Source organism: Squalius cephalus, assembly GCF_949319135.1.
Source record: "Squalius cephalus genome assembly, chromosome: 6".
Classification (NCBI taxonomy): Eukaryota; Metazoa; Chordata; class Actinopteri; order Cypriniformes; family Leuciscidae; genus Squalius; species Squalius cephalus.
The window spans coordinates 4,959,023-4,978,825 of record NC_137127.1 but is presented as its reverse complement, the minus strand read 5'-3'; the positions used below and the strand labels follow the sequence as shown (position 1 = coordinate 4,978,825).

General features: G+C 39.9%; 1 protein-coding gene across 4 annotated transcripts in view; it reads left to right on the top strand.

Annotated features, from left to right (window-relative positions):
* Positions 1-19,803, top strand: part of ryr1b (ryanodine receptor 1b (skeletal)) — a 120,329-nt gene that overhangs the window by 61,526 nt on the left and 39,000 nt on the right. For 3 of the 4 annotated variants that reach the window (XM_079873970.1, XM_079873969.1, XM_079873972.1), the window contains exons 49-75: positions 1,369-1,589; positions 1,677-1,767; positions 1,877-2,017; positions 2,102-2,265; positions 3,237-3,315; positions 3,405-3,494; positions 3,598-3,738; positions 3,822-3,899; positions 3,981-4,056; positions 4,162-4,285; positions 4,879-4,994; positions 5,099-5,166; positions 5,289-5,410; positions 6,074-6,123; positions 6,576-6,636; positions 10,265-10,391; positions 10,495-10,603; positions 11,730-11,811; positions 11,908-12,038; positions 12,122-12,442; positions 13,818-14,058; positions 14,169-14,256; positions 15,382-15,474; positions 15,792-15,806; positions 17,878-18,048; positions 19,087-19,146; positions 19,621-19,755. In XM_079873970.1, the coding sequence (XP_079730096.1) occupies positions 1,369-1,589; positions 1,677-1,767; positions 1,877-2,017; positions 2,102-2,265; positions 3,237-3,315; positions 3,405-3,494; positions 3,598-3,738; positions 3,822-3,899; positions 3,981-4,056; positions 4,162-4,285; positions 4,879-4,994; positions 5,099-5,166; positions 5,289-5,410; positions 6,074-6,123; positions 6,576-6,636; positions 10,265-10,391; positions 10,495-10,603; positions 11,730-11,811; positions 11,908-12,038; positions 12,122-12,442; positions 13,818-14,058; positions 14,169-14,256; positions 15,382-15,474; positions 15,792-15,806; positions 17,878-18,048; positions 19,087-19,146; positions 19,621-19,755 (3,195 nt within the window). The remainder of the gene's footprint in view (positions 1-1,368; positions 1,590-1,676; positions 1,768-1,876; positions 2,018-2,101; positions 2,266-3,236; positions 3,316-3,404; positions 3,495-3,597; positions 3,739-3,821; positions 3,900-3,980; positions 4,057-4,161; positions 4,286-4,878; positions 4,995-5,098; positions 5,167-5,288; positions 5,411-6,073; positions 6,124-6,575; positions 6,637-10,264; positions 10,392-10,494; positions 10,604-11,729; positions 11,812-11,907; positions 12,039-12,121; positions 12,443-13,817; positions 14,059-14,168; positions 14,257-15,381; positions 15,475-15,791; positions 15,807-17,877; positions 18,049-19,086; positions 19,147-19,620; positions 19,756-19,803) is intronic. The other variant, XM_079873971.1, reaches the window with a different exon arrangement.

The window sequence follows — 19,803 nt, the reverse complement described above, 5'->3', positions numbered from 1 at the left end:
TGTACTTAAAGGGTAACTCTCAGCAAAATGCAACCTAGGGTCTTTTTGTTAATCTACCCGAGGCAAACTTTCGTTTTGAAAGCATAATTAGAATGGAAACTCCACTTTTAAGTTTGACCGTATTTTCGTTTTTCGGTCAATTTGCCTTTTGAATGGGAGTGAATGGGGCACTTCTATGATAGCATCAAAATCACTATTTTTTAAAACACTAAAAAGGCTCGACACAACATGAAACTTTGCTCGAAGTATCACCAGGGGCTTTACACATGAACTCCAGCATTGAGAACATTGTTTGTGTACACAGAGTTTACTAAAAAGAAAGATTTTGAACTGTTGTTGTTTCTGTCCGCCGACATTTTGACAGTCAAAAATAGTCGATCTCTGAATGCAAATGAACTGACTCTGAATTTTAGTATTGTTTCTTATTTGAGGATCCTTTTTCAAATACAAGGTCAATATTGATTTTCACTAACGACAAAACAACTAATTATCCGTGAATTTATATGGAACTAAGCTTTAGGAGCTTTCCATCTTTACTCTCCTCCCTGTTACGTTGCATTCGGAGATCGATTTGACTGAAAACGAAAATACAGTCAAACTTAAAAGTGGAGTTTCCATTCTAATTATGCTTTTAAACGAAAGTTTGCCTCAGGTAGATTAACAAAAAGACCCTAGGTTGCATTTTGGCGAGAGTTACTCTTTAAACCTTCAGTTCTCCCTCTGTGTTCATCCGTCTTCGTCTATGGTATAATATGTGTGAAGTATGTTCTGTGAGATTTTCCTGAGTTTTGTTATTAAAGATCCTGTTTCTTCTTCATCTTCATGAGCTTTTATCAGCACGATTATGTGACAATATAATATAATATAATATATAAGCAATATCACACGAGTAGCCGTGCTGATATTGAGCAGCGCTAGTTATAGTAGGATTTCGGTTAATAAAAATATAAAGTTATGAAACTTAACTTTGCCCTTGGCCAAATAGACTTGCTCTGGAACAAGTTATAGATTAATAAGATTGCCCGCTTGATATACCCAAAAATGAATTATACCTGAACACCATTGACATAAGAGCCAGAGGCAAATTCCCGAAGGACTGGCTGAGATAAAGCTGTTCTCTGAGGGTACATGAGCACTGAACGGCTGCTGATGGCCTGGAGCTCACATCACCGAAAACGTCTAAACAAATAGTCAAATAGGCGCAATATTTATATGTGTTGCATATTTGAGGTCTAAATAACTACATTCCGTGACACAACAACAGTAGTATTTGTAAAATTATGGTAGTTTGCTCGTCTGCCGTGACAGAAATGCTGCAAGTTGTAATATAATAACAACACTGTGATTTTACTTGTAATGTTCCTCCAGTTGGCGTTTAGCACCACCGAGATGGCTCTGGCTCTGAACCGTTACCTGTGCTCAGCTGTGCTGCCTCTGCTCACTAAGTGTGCCCCACTGTTCGCTGGCACTGACCACCGTGCCATCATGATCGACTCAATGCTGCACACCATCTACAGGCTGTCCCGTGGCCGTGCACTTACCAAGGCCCAGCGGGACGTCATCGAGGACTGCCTTATGTCTCTTGTCAAGTTAGTGATCCACTCTGTACTGACATCAGCACTAGAAATGCCAACTCACAGTATTGGAGCTAAGAAATTGATATTTGTGAATTTTAGGTATCTGCGGCCATCCATGTTGCAGCATCTGTTGAGAAGGCTGGTGTTTGATGTGCCAATCTTAAACGAGTACGCCAAGATGCCCCTAAAGGTATGCAAGTATAGTTATTTTAATTAGTTCGAGTGATTTTTGTTTTGTTTTGTTTCTTATCATCATATTTTTGTGCCAGTGTACTTTAGCTGATCCTGTTTCTTTTTAGTTGTTGACCAACCACTATGAGCGCTGCTGGAAGTATTATTGCCTGCCGAATGGATGGGCGAACTTTGGAGTCTCATCAGAGGAGGAGTTGCATCTCTCTCGCAAACTCTTCTGGGGCATCTTTGAGTCCCTCGCACACAAGGTTTGGCAAAAACAAACATGATATAAATGATGAATTCTTATTGAAAAAAGAACACTTACAGTTCTTGGCATCTCATCTCTGTAGAAATTTGATGCAGAGCTGTTTAAGATCGCCATGCCCTGCATCTGCGCCATAGCGGGTGCCATCCCTCCAGACTACGTGGATGCTAGCTATTCATCTATGACTGAGAAGAAAGCATCTGTCGACGCTGAGGGCAACTTTGACCCCAAACCAGTGGAGACAACCAAGTGAGAGAACAATTAGCTATAGTTCACTTGTACAGTATGTGCATATGCGTATATTTCAGGTTTGTGATTTTTCTGTATTTACACAGATTTCCATATTTTTCAAACTGAAGTATGACTCATAAATGTCAGGGAAAAATTGCTGTGTTTAAATTTACATGTACTACATTTTAAATATATGTATTCCATGCATGGATACCATAGCGTGAACCATACCATTTTCTTTCATTATATGGAATGGTAAAACATGCCTTCTGGCCAATAATTGGTCAAGCATGTTGAGTGAAGCAGCATGACGCAGCAACATGCCATCTTCCCAAATATGTAATGAGAATCATTTGTAAATATGTCAACAAAATAGAAGCTTTAAAGGTGCAGTAAGGGATTTCTGAGAAACACTGTTGATATTTGAAATCAACCAAAACAAACACACCTCTTTCTTTATCGCTCCGCCCCCAAAATGCACAAACACACAATGCAAGAGTGGATGTCACTTTATCATTGCTGAAGCCAAGCAAAATAATGCTTTTATGACACATCATGAGTGGACACGCCCCCTACTGCTGATTGGCTCACTCTCTCTCCTCCCCCATCATGAGTGGACACGCCCCCTACTGCTGATTGGCTCACTCTCTCTCATCTCCAATCATGAGTGGACACGCCCCCTACTGCTGATTGGCTCACTCTCTTTCCTCCCCCATCATGAGCGGACACGCCCCCATACTGCTGATTGGCTACAAGTCTGTTATGCTGGTCAGTCTGATCCACTTTCAACAGTGTTTCTCTGAAATCGCTTACTGCACCTTTAAAGCCTCCCAGTGTTTTTTTCTGCCAAAATAAAAGGTCTCTTTTCTCTCTTTTTTTGTCCTCAGCTGATCAACACAACAAATTATTTTGATGGAGTCATTAAAAGATTTGTATTGAAATGAACAACACCAACTGAACGATTATGTTTTCTTATTGTTTCTTTGCAGCACCATCATTCCTGAGAGACTTGATGCCTTCATTAACAAATATGCTGAGCACACGCATGATAGATGGGCTTTTGAGAAGGTTAGTAACAGCACTTGTGCTTATTTGTGATAGCTAAATGCATTGTAGGATTGAGAATAGGCTCTTAACCTTTTGTTTCCATCTTCCAGATCCAAAACAACTGGACCTATGGAGAGGTCCTAGATGAGAACGCCAAAACTCACCACATGCTGCGGCCGTACAAGACTTTCTCAGAGAAGGTCTGAATGGATCTTCTCTTTATTAAAACCCGTCTATCTGCTTTGTTTTGTCAGTTGGTTGTCCAAAATCAAGGTCAACCTTTCTTTCGTATTCTCTCTCCAGGATAAGGAGATCTATCGCTGGCCCATTAAAGAGTCCATCAAGGCCATGCTGGCGTGGGAATGGACTCTGGAGAAAGCTAGAGATGGAGAGACTGAGAAAACTGAGGTTAAGACCACCAGGAAGATCTCCCAGACTGCTCAGGTAACAGAGAGATGGAAGAAAAAAGATGGAAATTGCATGTTTGATGAGCCCATTAACCATACCTATACATCCGTCTCCTGCAGGCCACCTATGATCCCAGCCAGGGATACTCTCCCCAGCCAGTGGAGCTGACAGGCATGGCCCTGTCCAGAGAGCTACAGGTATATTATTTATATTCATTCAATATAAGACATTCAGAAACCCTTGTGATTGATTCATTCCTCATGTTTCCATCTGTTCAGTCTATGGCAGAACAGGTTGCTGAGAATTACCATAACACCTGGGGCCGCAAGAAGAAGATGGAGCTGCAAGGCAAAGGTATGATTGTTTATTTTGTTCACTGTATTACTGCCCAAAATAATATTCATAACATAAACCATACCAGCCTGTGGACTATTGTGAAAAACAGTTTTTTGTGTTTAGGTGGTGGCACCCATCCTTTGCTGGTACCATATGATACGTTGACGGCCAAAGAGAAGGCAAGAGACAGAGAAAAAGCCCAAGACCTGCTTAAATTCCTCCAGCTCAATGGATATGCTGTCACCAGGTACAACAAGAATGCCTCACAACAAGAACGAAATTATGCTGTCCTTGAAAAGGTCCAGAGGTTTCATTAAGCATGCCGAAAGTCTGCAAATAAGAAAAACATTTATTTTACACACAAATATACAAGAATCCACCAAAATACTTCTAAACACTAATTATGTAAACATCAGTAGTGGCCAAAAGTGATGTCCGGCCTAGGAAAATTGTCATCACCCTTTATTCAAATATTATGATGCATATAACAAATGCTTTGTTTGGATTTCAGTTGTTTTATTTGATTAACACGATGAAAGATGCCAAATTGTGTGGACATAATTTTTGCCCAGGCTGTCATACAAAGAAATTATTTAGCCAAAAAAGAAACTAACAGTTATGTTGTAGTCAGTGTATGCTTTTTCCTGTTTATTTTTTTTAATTCATTTAATTGTAGTTTGCCTTTTTTGCCAAATAATTTTGTCAGATAAATACCTCAACCAAGTCTAGTGTTTTGTTGTTCTCTCATACATATTTTATGACATGTTGAATTAGCTCTCACAGATGTTATGAGGCGGGAAATATACCATGTTGTGTCTCTTCACTGTTTTTCTTCTTTAGGGGTTTGAAGGACATGGAGCAGGAGATTTCCTCCATTGAGAAGCGGTTTGCTTACGGGTTCCTGCAGAAGCTGTTGAAGTGGATGGAGATTGCGCAGGAGTTTATTGCTCATCTTGGTATATATCCATAGCAGTTATTTCTTCCATCTAAAAACTGTAGATGTTAGCTTGCTCTCGATGAAGGTGTTTTTGATGAATGCTCTGTGTGTTTGTTACTCCAGAGGCCGTTGTGAGCAGTGGAAGAGTTGAGAAATCTCCTCACGAACAGGAGATTAAATTCTTTGCCAAGGTGAGACACCTTTGACCAGCAAAATGAGTGCATGCTAAATAAAACAGAGATCAGTGGGAATTAGTTGGAAGAGATACAGCCTCTCACACTCTCCTCTTTCTCTTTATATTGTCTTCATGTAGATTCTGCTTCCATTGGTAAACCAGTACTTTAAGAATCACTGTCTGTATTTCCTGTCCACTCCTGCAAAAGTCCTGGGCAGTGGTGGTCATGCCTCCAACAAGGAGAAGGAGATGATTGCTAGGTAACTAATGCTACAGATCTTTATATTTCTGTGGTATCCTATTCCATTGGTTCCCAACCCTGGTCCTGGGGTGCGTCTCAATCAGCTCCCTAGATCATGAATCAGTATATCGTGTACATGAATTCGGGCACTGGTAAGGACAGTAATGGCTCACTCATATTGGGACACTGATGACTACATCACTACTGGTATTAATGAACAACAGCAGAACTGCTATCTTTCTGCTATTGTTTTGATGTTATTTAAAGTACATTATAATAAATATTTTTCTCCAAGACCTCAGATGGATGTGTCAGATATGAGAATGTGCAGTGTTGGGGGTAGTCATCTTTTTATGTACCTTAAAGATTTCAATTTGATTACGATGTTAGCGTAAAACCTTTTTTAACGATGTTGGTTATGATAGTTTTGACCTGTCACACCCTCTCTGCTCCTCACTCTTCTTCTTGTCTGTTGGTTTTCTCTCTGCCCCTTCCTGGAGTATTTTCCCACGGGTCTCCTCATTCTTTTGTTACATTTATCTTCTATGGATCATGTTATTTTGCTCCTACTTTTCCATTATCTAAACCTCACCATTTTATTCCTTGTCATGCCATTCTCTCTTTCCCAACCCTCCACCCCTCTTTTTTCCTTCTTTCTCTATCTATGTATCTTCTATCTCAGTATCTTCTGTAAGTTGGCTGGTCTGGTGAGACACAGGGTTTCCCTCTTTGGTAAGAATCCTGCATGATGGCCTGATTGCACATTTCATTTTTCCACTGTCTTTCCCTTTTTATTTAATGTTTCACACCATCTGTACATCCGTTCCTAATAGTTCCATTTATTTGCTCCGAGTTCTTGTTGGTTTTATTTCCCTCCTTTTCTTTCTTTCTTTCTTTCTTTCTTTCTTTCTTTCTTTCTTTCTTTCTTTCTTTCTTTCTTTCTTTCTTTCTTTCTTTCTTTCTCTAATGATTTGCAGTGCTTTGCTTAAATTGGTGCATCGTTTGCAGTGTTGGCTCGGTATTTCGGAAGAATATCTGCTTTGGCTTTTATTATACCTCTTCATTCTACTGTATATCAGTGTCATATATCGTAGCATAGAAGCCTCAGTCCATATGTTGTAGCCAGGCTAATTGTAGGTGAAAGTTTAAGGCCTATGTCATGGTCTGAATGTTTGTGTGTGCAGGCACTGATGCCTCCGCCGTAGTCAACTGTCTTCATATTCTTTCCCGCTCGCTGGATGCCAGGTATGTTTGTTGACCACATCATTCCCTGTATTTTACTGACATTTACATCCTCAAGTTAGTTCACCCCAAAAGGCTTAAAAGGGTTCACCCATCAAGACTTTTATTCATCTTTTGAACAAAAATGAAGATATTTTTAATGAAACCTGAGAGATTTCTGTCCCTCCATTGAAAGTCTGTTCACCCTAAAACTCTGACGCTTCAAATAAAGAGATCATAAAATAAATCCGTATGAATCGAGCAGTTTAATCCATGTCCTCTGAAGAGACGCAATCGCTTTATATGATGAACTTATTTCGTTAGGCTTTTATTCACATAAAATGTGTTTGACGCGCAAGAACCAATGAGGTCCATTCTCGTGTTACACAACACGTTTGAGCTTCAGCAAGAACCAATGAGGTTCATTCTCGTGTTACGCATCACGTTTGAGCTTCTCAAGAACCAATGAGGTTCATTCTCGTGTTACGTATCACGTTTGAGCTTCTCAAGGACCAATGAGGTTCATTCTCGTGTTACGCAGCACGTTTGAGCTTCTCAAGAACCAATGAGGTTCATTCTCGTGTTACGCAGCACGTTTGAGCTTCTCAAGAACCGATGAGGTTCATTCTCGTGTTACGCAGCACGTTTGAGCTTCTCAAGAACCAATGAGGTTCATTCTCGTGTTACGCAGCACGTTTGAGCTTCTCAAGAACCGATGAGGTTCATTCTCGTGTTACGCAGCACGTTTGAGCTTCTCAAGAACCGATGAGGTTCATTCTCGTGTTACGCAGCACGTTTGAGCTTCTCAAGAACCAATGAGGTTCATTCTCGTGTTACGCAGCACGTTTGAGCTTCTCAAGAACCAATGAGGTTCATTCTCGTGTTACGCAGCACGTTTGAGCTTCTCAAGAACCAATGAGGTTCATTCTCGTGTTACGCAGCACGTTTGAGCTTCTCAAGAACCGATGAGGTTCATTCTCGTGTTACGCAGCACGTTTGAGCTTCTCAAGAACCGATGAGGTTCATTCTCGTGTTACGCAGCACGTTTGAGCTTCTCAAGAACCAATGAGGTTCATTCTCGTGTTACGCAGCACGTTTGAGCTTCTCAAGAACCAATGAGGTTCATTCTCGTGTTACGCAGCACGTTTGAGCTTCTCAAGAACCGATGAGGTTCATTCTCGTGTTACGCAGCACGTTTGAGCTTCTCAAGAACCGATGAGGTTCATTCTCGTGTTACGCAGCACGTTTGAGCTTCTCAAGAACCGATGAGGTTCATTCTCGTGTTACGCAGCACGTTTGAGCTTCTCAAGAACCAATGAGGTTCATTCTCGTGTTACGCAGCACGTTTGAGCTTCTCAAGAACCAATGAGGTTCATTCTCGTGTTACGTATCACGTTTGAGCTTCTCAAGAACCAATGAGGTTCATTCTCGTGTTACGCATCACGTTTGAGCTTCTCAAGAACCAATGAGGTTCATTCTCGTGTTACGCAGCACGTTTGAGCTTCTCAAGAACCAATGAGGTTCATTCTCGTGTTACGCAGCACGTTTGAGCTTCTCAAGAACCGATGAGGTTCATTCTCGTGTTACGCAGCACGTTTGAGCTTCTCAAGAACCAATGAGGTTCATTCTCGTGTTACGCAGCACGTTTGAGCTTCTCAAGAACCAATGAGGTTCATTCTCGTGTTACGCATCACGTTTGAGCTTCTCAAGAACCAATGAGGTTCATTCTCGTGTTACGTATCACGTTTGAGCTTCTCAAGAACCAATGAGGTTCATTCTCGTGTTACGCATCACGTTTGAGCTTCTCAAGAACCAATGAGGTTCATTCTCGTGTTACGCAGCACGTTTGAGCTTCTCAAGAACCAATGAGGTTCATTCTCGTGTTACGCAGCACGTTTGAGCTTCTCAAGAACCAATGAGGTTCATTCTCGTGTTACGCAGCACGTTTGAGCTTCTCAAGAACCAATGAGGTTCATTCTCATGTTACGCATCACGTTTGAGCTTCTCAAGAACCAGTGAGGTTTGTTCTCGTGTTACGCAGCACGTTTGAGCTTCTCAAGAACCAATGAGGTTCATTCTCGTGTTACGCAGCACGTTTGAGCTTCTCAAGAACCAATGAGGTTCATTCTCGTGTTACGCATCACGTTTGAGCTTCTCAAGAACCAACGAGGTTTGTTCTCGTGTTACGCATCACGTTTGAGCTTCTCAAGAACCAGTGAGGTTTGTTCTCGTGTTACGCAGCACGTTTGAGCTTCTCAAGATCCAATGAGGTTCATTCTCATGTTACGCATCACGTTTGAGCTTCTCAAGAACCAGTGAGGTTTGTTCTCGTGTTACGCAGCACGTTTGAGCTTCTCAAGAACCGATGAGGTTCATTCTCGTGTTACGCAGCACGTTTGAGCTTCTCAAGAACCAATGAGGTTCATTCTCGTGTTACGCAGCACGTTTGAGCTTCTCAAGAACCAATGAGGTTCATTCTCGTGTTACGCATCACGTTTGAGCTTCTCAAGAACCAATGAGGTTCATTCTCGTGTTACGTATCACGTTTGAGCTTCTCAAGAACCAATGAGGTTCATTCTCGTGTTACGCATCACGTTTGAGCTTCTCAAGAACCAATGAGGTTCATTCTCGTGTTACGCAGCACGTTTGAGCTTCTCAAGAACCAATGAGGTTCATTCTCGTGTTACGCAGCACGTTTGAGCTTCTCAAGAACCAATGAGGTTCATTCTCGTGTTACGCAGCACATTTGAGCTTCTCAAGAACCAATGAGGTTCAATCTCATGTTACGCAGCACGTTTGAGCTTCTCAAGAACCAATGAGGTTCATTCTCGTGTTACGCAGCACGTTTGAGCTTCTCAAGAACCAATGAGGTTCATTCTCGTGTTACGCAGCACGTTTGAGCTTCTCAAGAACCAATGAGGTTCATTCTCGTGTTACGCAGCACGTTTGAGCTTCTCAAGAACCAGTGAGGTTTGTTCTCGTGTTACGCAGCACGTTTGAGCTTCTCAAGAACCAATGAGGTTCATTCTCGTGTTACGCATCACGTTTGAGCTTCTCAAGAACCAATGAGGTTTGTTCTCGTGTTACGCATCACGTTTGAGCTTCTCAAGAACCAATGAGGTTCATTCTCGTGTTACGCAGCACGTTTGAGCTTCTCAAGAACCAATGAGGTTCATTCTCGTGTTACGCAGCACGTTTGAGCTTCTCAAGAACCAATGAGGTTCATTCTCGTGTTACGCAGCACGTTTGAGCTTCTCAAGAACCAGTGAGGTTTGTTCTCGTGTTACGCAGCACGTTTGAGCTTCTCAAGAACCAATGAGGTTCATTCTCGTGTTACGCATCACGTTTGAGCTTCTCAAGAACCAATGAGGTTTGTTCTCGTGTTACGCATCACGTTTGAGCTTCTCAAGAACCAGTGAGGTTTGTTCTCGTGCTTCAAGCAAGTACGGTTGAGCTTCCGTTTCACAGTGCACGGATCAATGTTTATATGTGAATAAAAGCTTAAATTAAATCTATGAATGAAAGTCTTATGGGTTTGGAATGACATTAGTGTGAGTAATTGAGGACAATTCAATTTTGAGTGATCTATCCATTTAATTAATGTTTATGTATTAAAAGTCATACTTATTTTTTGTTTTTCTTTCTCTTCCAGGACTGTGATGAAATCTGGGCCTGAGATTGTGAAGGCTGGTCTGCGCTCTTTCTTTGAGAGTGCTGCCGATGATATTGAGAAGATGGTTGAGAACCTCAAATTGGGGAAGGTGTCTACCAAAAACCAGGTCAGATGTAAACATGTTCCTGTTCTCTGAGATTTTCCTTTGTTCTTTGTCAAAGTTTCTAAATTGAGCCCCTTTCTCCCCCCTCTCTCTGTCTCTGTAACAGGTGAAAGGTGTATCTCAGAACATAAGCTACACCACCACTGCTCTTCTGCCAGTGCTCACTTCTCTGTTCGACCACATCGCCCAGCACCAGTTTGGAGATGATGTCATTTGTGAGATATTTTCATAGGTTTTCATTTAACGTGACTAAAATGAACCTACATAGCAGAGTACATTTAATTAAAATATAAATAGATTAATGAAGGGAATAAATAATTAGATGGTGACAGGAATTAAATTGAAAAGGCTGTTCATATTTTACACATTATTTCAATGGAAAGAATCGCTGACAACTCTGTCTGGTCTACAAACAACCAAAACACACGCGAGAATTGACACAATTGTTAAAATGATGCATGCAAGAAGCTTGTGATCCAAGTTTTCTGTGTGCCGATTTGCAGCGAAAAAGAAAAAAGATGAATATAAAGGAGAGAATGGTTGCTTGCAGAAGCCATGCTTGCTGATGTTCTGTTGCCGGTCCATGACTCCTCCCCCTGAACTCTCTCATTGGCTGTAGTTTGTCGCCGATGTAATTTCCAGTCAAATCTCAAATCGGGGCTAAAATGTACAGTGTGTACCCGGCATTAATGTGCTTCATTAAATATGACAAAAACCTGTATTGCTAAAGCAGTGAAAAATAACGTCAAATAACAATAATGGCATAAATAAGTGTAATTTAATCTTATGTAATTAAACTAATAACGATGAAAACAGCATAAGTAAGTTGTACTATTTAATGTAACTTAAAAATAGTGAAATTTTATTTAATAGTATAAATGTATAAAATATACATTAATACAAAGGGTGAAAGCTGTGTAAATTAATATTATTTCATTTAATTTGTTCTGAAAACTCTTCAGCAAAATATAGCGTTATAACAAAAATAACAATCAAGAGTTGTGTAAAATAAGAATATATATGTGAATAGTTGTGATATTGTAGTAGTAATTGAGGGTATGTTTATACGACAACAAAGTACTAAAAACAGAAAAGGTTTTCCTTTGTGTTTTTACGCGTTAACAGACGACAACAGTATCAAAATTATCCCTATTTATCCGCGAAAATGACTAAAAACGCTGTATTATTATAATTTTACAAATGAGTACTTTGAACCCGTTTTCAAAAGTGTGCATTTTCAGGCCCCCAAAACACCGTTGTCGTGTAAATGGACGGCCAAAACGCATAAAAAGTTTCCCGTTTTTAGCCCCTCATTTTTGTCTCTTTTCCTCCATGACTCAGTGGATGACTTGCAGATATCCTGTTATCGTATCATGTGCAGTATCTATTCCCTGGGCACTGTAAAGACCCCTCATGCTGAGAAGTAAGGAAACAGCTTCATATATGCGCATTTGTTTGTATATGAACCGTTTTACAGGATGGCATGTGTTAATGAATGTTATGGTGTGATACCACACAGCCAAAGACCAGCTCTAGGAGAGTGTCTGGCTCATCTGGCTGCTGCCATGCCTGTTGCCTTCCTGGAGCCCAACCTCAACGAGTTCAACGCATACTCTGTGTACACTACCAAAACCCCACGAGAGAGAACAAGTCAGTAGCTCACTCTGAACGTATACCATCAATGGTTGTTGCGATCAACTAACGCTTCCTTAACTCCCTCATCCATGTTTTAGTTCTGGGTCTGCCCAGTCAAGTGCAGGAACTGTGTCTGGACATCCCTGAACTGGACGTGTTGATGAAAGAGATCGGGGATCTGGCAGAGTCCGGGGCGCGTTACACAGAGATGCCCCATGTGATTGAGATCACCCTGCCCATGCTGTGCAACTATCTTCCCCGCTGGTGGGAAAGAGGCCTGGAGAACTTCCCCGAGCAGGAGGGCAATCTGTGCACTGACGTCACCTCCGAACAACTCAATCAGCTCCTGGGTAGCATCATGAAGATTGTCGTCAACAACCTGGGCATTGATGAAGCTTCCTGGATGAAGAGATTGGCAGGTGAGAAATAAATAGCAGTCAGTCAGTAGGGTAGGAATCAATCCAGTTTTGATTCACAAGCTTGCAATTCGATTCAGTTCCGAATCTCGATACTATAGCATATATCGACCCTGTCGATAGTCTAATCCAGGCGTTTTCAAAGTCTAAGACAGTGGGCCTCCCTTTTGACACAATTTCCCCAATGACCCCCCCCCCCCAAAAAAAAAAACAAAAAAAAAACACACACACACACACACACAGCAATGTCAGACTCTTAACTCCTCACTTTTATCATTGTTTGTGTTAACATGAAAAGTGCTGAAAAGTGCAGTTATGGCCTCGTTTACACTGTCAGTGAAATGTGACCCAATTCCGATTTTTTGCTCATATGTGACACATATGAGGAAAACAGGATAAACATAACAGGAAAAAAACGCATGCATTCGGATATTTCGAGATCGGTTTTCATGGCTCAAAATCATGGTGATGTTTGGCGAACTTTGCATAGGCCTATATCGCAGAGCTAGCATCAAGCATATTTCGCATTCGTCCATCTGTGCGAGAGAATTTAACACTTTAAGCATGCGTGATGTTTCAGATAGCCTAGTATGGCAAGTGTAAACACATGAATCGGATACAGTTGAAAGAACGTGTAAACGGATGGTAAATTGGGCATCAAGACCTGCAGTGTAAACGAGGCCTTATTTTCAGAATAATAACAATTTAACTTTTTTAAATGTATTAATTTAAACTAATTATTAGGCTATAATTTTTACCACTCTCCGTGCCCCACACTTTGAAAACCCCTGGTCTAATCCATACTGCTGTCTGATATTCATTTCTATTTATTTGACTTTTTCAATCGAATGTGTTGTATTTTTCAGCTGTACCTATTAATAAGTTTGATTTGATTGTTTTCTTTTGATTTTAATTTTTTTTTTTATCTGTAATTTCCTGTTGAAACTTATGGGTCTTATGGGCATGAAATCCTTATCTGAAAATGGGCCACTCACCGGCCCTGGATCTATTCTTGGGATTTAAGAATAAATATCGGTTCATCAAAATGAAAATCAATTGAAATCGAGAAAACACTATTTTCAACCCAGCCCTAGCAATCAAGACTGGTACGTTTTTCATCTTTAAACCAAACTTGGGTCTTCAGCCGTCAAAGTTTATTAGCCGCTTCCCATAATGGTTTACGCATTAGGTCAGTAGAAGGAGAGTAGGCACTATGAACATGACACTACGAATGCAATCTGGTCGAATGCGTTTTTGACTACCATTCGACCCCATTTACACAGGTATGTAGCGTCGTCCACTTGTGATCCGATCGACCAATACGCTTTTTCAAACCAGGCGTAAACAGGGCCTTTCTAACAGAGTTGTTCCTCCACAGTGTTTGCTCAGCCCATCGTGAGCAGAGCGAAGCCGGAGATGCTCAAGTCCCACTTCATCCCCACCATGGAGAAGCTGAAGAAACGCAGTGGAAAGGTGGTGGCCGAGGAGGAGCAGCTGCGTATGGAGGGAAAGACAGAGGTGGACAGCGAAGAGGGAACCATTCGTGATGAGTTCGCTGTGCTCTGCAGGGATCTGTATGCTCTTTACCCGCTACTCATCCGATACGTGGACAACAACAGGTATCGCTCATCCGCATCCTTTATTTCTATTAGAAGATCACCAACAGACGTACCTTTAAAGCCTTTGAAGGAGTAAGATTGTCTGATTTGGTTCTTTATGTCATTTAAAGGGCGAGGTGGTTGACCTGTCCTGACCCTGATGCGGAGGACCTCTTCAGGATGGTTGGAGAAGTCTTCATCTTCTGGTCTAAATCACACGTAAGTCTGTTTCCTTACAATTAAAAGAAGTTAAAATCTCATCTTATGTCTTTTTGTCTCTTGACTAGTCCCTTCTTCTAGGGATAAATCGCCACCATATCAGTATCGGCCAATATATGTTCATTTTTCATGTTATCGTTATCGGTCCAATTTGGTCAATATATTAAAGCTGATAAATAATGGATTATTTCCTTCACCTGAGACACTTCAGATGCGCACTGTTCACCATGATGGTTTTCAATTGCTTGAAATATGATTGGAATCACTTAAAAAAAGGAAAATACAGTTAAATGCTACATGTGCAGCTCAAGTCTGTCATATAGACTACATACAGTTATAATGAGAACATTAGAATTGTGTGCTTGGGACATGGCTTTTAATGACATGACTTTTGTTTTTGTAATCAGGCTCTCAAAAATTATATACATTTTTTTTATTTAGATTTATCGGCCAATATATCGGTTATCGGCTTTCGAATATAAAGAATTATCGGTTATCTGTATCGGCCAAAATTTTCATATCGGTGCATCCCTACTTTGGGGGCGTTTACACGATAAACTTTGTATGCGTTTTGGCCATTTATTTTCACGATAATGCCATGTTGGGCCCCAAAAACGCTAGTTTCTTTGAAAACTATGCTGTTATTGTCTTTGCGTAAACTACAAAAACTAGAATTTGTGGAAATGGCGATAGCATGCACATGTGTATTGTGTGTTCAACATTGTTTGTATTCACCGCTCTGTAGAAGATTTGTGTATGTGTGCAGGCATGTGTTGTTTCTTTAAGTGGCATCGCCATCTACTGGCCTGGCAGCATAATACTGCGTTTTTTGTCGTTTTTGTGGATCCGTGCAAATCGTTTTGACAACGTTGTCGTCTGTACCTGAAACTTTTCTAAAACGCAAAGGAAAACTTGACCTTTTTCAGTGCAAATTTGTCATGTAAAACGTACCCTTAGTCTCCTTTCATGTTGTCTCCTCCAATATGTCTTCTTGTGTCGTCTCTTCTCATCGCTTTTCATCTCTTGTCTTGTTTTTGTCTCTTCTCACATCTCTCATCTCCTTCCACCTCTTGTCTCTTTTTCTTTTGTTATTCAGCATAATTCTCTCTTCATTTTACTCTGCAGAATTTCAAGCGTGAGGAACAGAACTTTGTGGTGATGAATGAGATCAACAACATGTCCTTCCTCACTGCTGACAGCAAAAGCAAGATGAGCAAGGTGAGTCCGTCCACTTACTGCCACTAACATTTGAGTCTAAATCTAAAAGATGTCCTCTTTTATTTGCCATCTCATTGTATCAAATAGTTTTTTTAATGATTGATTTAGTTTAAAATGAAATGAGAATTATTCGACTTGTTAAAACTCCATTTCTTCAGACGACTGATGTCCTCGTGTCCTGTTGAGGACAGACACTGTTTTTGCTCCCGCAGTGGGTTTATAGATCCATTGAAGTTTTTTCCTGTCTGTGAGGGTGTAAGTTTTAACAGTGCTGTCTCTCTTTGTGTCCTGTCTCGGTGTGGATTCGGGGTCTGTAGGCCGGAGACGGAGAGGTCAGACCGTGTTTCTGCACGAAAAAAAAAGAGCTGTGCTGATCGCATGGCGATCTCCCACACACACTGGCAAATACTCACACACACACACACCAACCAGAAGTCCAAACCCTAATTCACTGCCAGTGTGTGTGAGGTGTGTTTGCCCTCAGCCATAGACTTTAGTCTCAGGAACATGGCACTCTCTTCAGCTGGATCTTTAACTCCCGCTGGATCTGAGTCCCATCGTCCTGACAGTGATTTTGATTGATGTGCCTCTGATGGATTTTGACTGCTGCAAGTTCTTGCAGACTTCTTTCACTTCTGTCGTCCGGTTTGATGTTAATGTTTGATCTTTTTCCCCCCCCACAAGCTCTGGTGGTGATGCTCCCTCACTAGGAGCAAATATACAAACCATTACCCATCACTTAATCTTCACAAATTTCAGGGAAATGTATGAGCACATTGGTAATGTAGAGAGGGAACATGGCTTTTCCTATCAGGGAACAGTTCTCATTACATCTCTCATCTAATATTTCCCTCCCTTTGTTTAATTCACTGTATCCAGTACTTTCTGTACTTTCCGCTCCTTTTATTTGATTAATGTGTCCATTCTGTCGACATGTTCCCCAAACCCAACTCACTTGCTCACTTCCCTAAAAAGTTTGTCTCTGTCAGGTGTTAGCTAGCACAAGGATATTATTGACTTTGGAGGATAGCACCTCCTCCTCTGTGCTGTGAGACGGCCATTACTGGAGCAGCATCTGTTATCTCCTCACCATGGGTTCCCTCTGCCTAATACACTCCTCATCTCGACTGATCTCTCCTCTTATCTCATCTCTTCTCATGCCTCCTCTCTTGATTTCTTCTCTTGGATTGTCTCATCTAGGGCTGGATGATTAATTAGACTAAATTCGAAATCGCGATATGGATTAGTGCGATTATCAATCAATTAAACATTAAAGAAATGTTACTTAACATGCATTTGAAACAACACGCAACACGTTTCAAAATGTTTTTTTAATAAGAAGCGTTTATAATCCTGTTTATAAACCATGTTACCCTACGTTTTCATCCACAATAAAAGCTTAGTGGTTTAAAGTCTGTAAATGAAGAAAAAGACACAGATATTAGTACTGTTATTTTTACAATTGTACTGTAAAATAAAATTATTGTTATTATAATATTTTTCTTAAGTACTTATTTTTAACCTAGTACAATATTTCTTCTTGTTTTATTTAATATTTTGGTTTCAAAATATGATAATAAATTATTATTATTATTATTAATCTATAAAATAATAATAATAACAATAATTATTATTAATAATACTATAATCATATAATAGATAATATATCCTATTATGATTTGGACTGCAGTACCCAGTTCAACCACTAGCTGTCAATATTACATACTGCACCTTTAAAATCAAATTGCGCATCCCATCTAGTCTCTTCTCATCTCGTCTCTTGTCTAGCCTTATCTCTTTTCTCTATGCTAGTCTTTTCTCGTCTTCATTTTTCCTCTTGTCTTTGAAAGGCCAGAGGGAGCTTGTGTTGTAGAAGGCAACAGTCATTAATGGCGTCTTACAGGCACAGATTCAGAGAGTGTGTGTGAGGGATGGAGCGGCCCCAAAGCCTAGTGATGTTTTTAAGTGTGCTGTGCTGGAGGGTGGGCGACCTTACACTACTAACAACGAGACTGCTGTATGTTTAGCACTAACATTTCCTAATAAACTGACTGATAGAGTATAACATGCCCTTGAATCATGATGTTATTTTCCCTCAACGCTAGTTTGGTAAATTTCCCCCAATACATAGAAATTAGCCACCATTAACACATTATTTAACAATGTAAAAGCTGTAGCTAATTATAATCTATTCAGAAAACAAGACACTTACAGAAGGGAGATGTTTACAGAGAATTGTTTCTATATTCATATTATTCACTTAGAAAGAATAATTTTAAAGACTTTTTAGTCTTTTTTGAAACAAACCCTTATTCATTTCCCAAAACAGGCCGTTTGTGGTCAAACCTGAGTTTCTAGGTAAGCCCATCGTTGTGTCAGTCTAACTCTGCAGGATTTTTCTAGGGTGGAGGCTCAGATGTTGAGCGGACCAAGAAGAAGCGTCGCGGGGACCGTTATTCCGTTCAGACCTCGCTGATCGTAGCGGCTCTGAAGAAACTGCTCCCGATCGGCCTCAACATGTGCTCGCCTGCAGACCAAGAGCTCATCAATCTGGCCAAGATCCGCTACTCTCTGGTACTTAGCCATATGTTAAAGCCATATAGAATGATTAGGATGGTTGATTGATATACTGCCAAACAACAACATTTAAAAAAACATACTATAAAAGTTTGGGGGCGGTAAGTTTTTGTGATGTTTTTGAAATAAGTCTCTTCTGCTCACTAAGGCTGCATTTATGCAATCAAAAACATGGTAAAACAGTGAAATATTATTACATTTAATATAACTTTTTTTCTATTATAATATATTGTAAAATATAATTATTCCTGTGATCAAAGCTGAATTTTCAGCATCATTACTCGAGTCTTCAGTGTCACTTGATCATTCAGAAATCATTCTAATATGATGATTTGCTGCTCAAGAAACATTGATTATTATAAATGTTGAAAACTGTTGTGTTGCTTAATATTTTTGTGTAATCAATATAATAAGTTTATATATTTATATATTATGTAATACATTTTTGTAACATTATACATTTCTTTATTGTCACTTTTGATCAATTTAAAGTTTTTTTTTTAATCCTATTGACCCCAAACTTTTGATTGGTTGTATATATCAAATAGCAGTGTTGTTTAAGTTACTCTTAAAAAGTAATTAATTACAAACTACTAATTACATTTTTAACAGTGTAATTAGATTACTGTACTAATTACTCTCTCTAAAAAGTATTGCATTACTGATTACTTTCTAAATCCCATATCAACCTCGACCAGTTGCACAATACAAGGATAGACATGAAACTGCTATTTTAATTATTTTAAATAAACAATATATAATTGCATAAATCATTCTTGAACTGAGCAAAGCAATTAAAGTGAGAAGGTTATATTAAAAACATACATTTTAACATTAAATGTTAATTGTTGTAGTCTATACAGTATTTAATGCAATTACATCAGAAGTAACTGTAATTGAATTACAGAACAGTTAAGAGTAATCCATAACTTTACTTTTTCAAGGGAAAAGTAATGAAATTACAGTAATGCATTACACTAAGTACTATTAAATAATATTCATTTGGTTGACTTTTTGGTGATTTGAATGTTACAGAAAGACACAGATGAGGAAGTGAGAGAGTTTCTGCAGAATAACCTGCATCTACAGGGCAAGGTAAGTACAGACACAGACAAGTGAAGGAAACATCTTCAGTATAATCAAAATCCCCAAGTCATTTCATTCTGTGGCCATCTTTGAAACGCCTCTCGGGCAGCTATTTCACTAATGCAAGTACAGCTCCTATCTCTTTGAATGGGGAAACATAAAATTCTCTAAATCTGTTCACCAAGCTTACGATTGAATTTAATATTTGAAATGAACAATGAAATCTGACAACAGCGGTCTCATAAAAATTTTTTCCAAATGCTCAAATCATGACTAAAAAAGGCATTTTTCTGGCTAGACCACTCAATGCACATATGCCGTCATTAGCGAACACTCAGAACACTGACTTCCGATTGGCTCTTTTATTTATAATGCGGGATTTACTCCGGTCATATTGCACTTTCTCCCGTTCATAGTAATGTGAGTGCACCTATCTAAAGTCTTTGGTGAAATATAAGTGTCTGCATGTATACATGTCTGTAGGTTGACGACCCGTCCATGCGCTGGCAGATGGCTCTGTATAAAGAGACCTCAGGTCAGGCTGAAGACGCTGATGCACCGGAGAAGGTTGTGAAGAGAGTTCAGGAGGTTTCAGCTGTTCTCTACCACATTGAGCTGGTGAGGCCTGTTTGCACATATACATACACTTACACACTATTTTTCCTT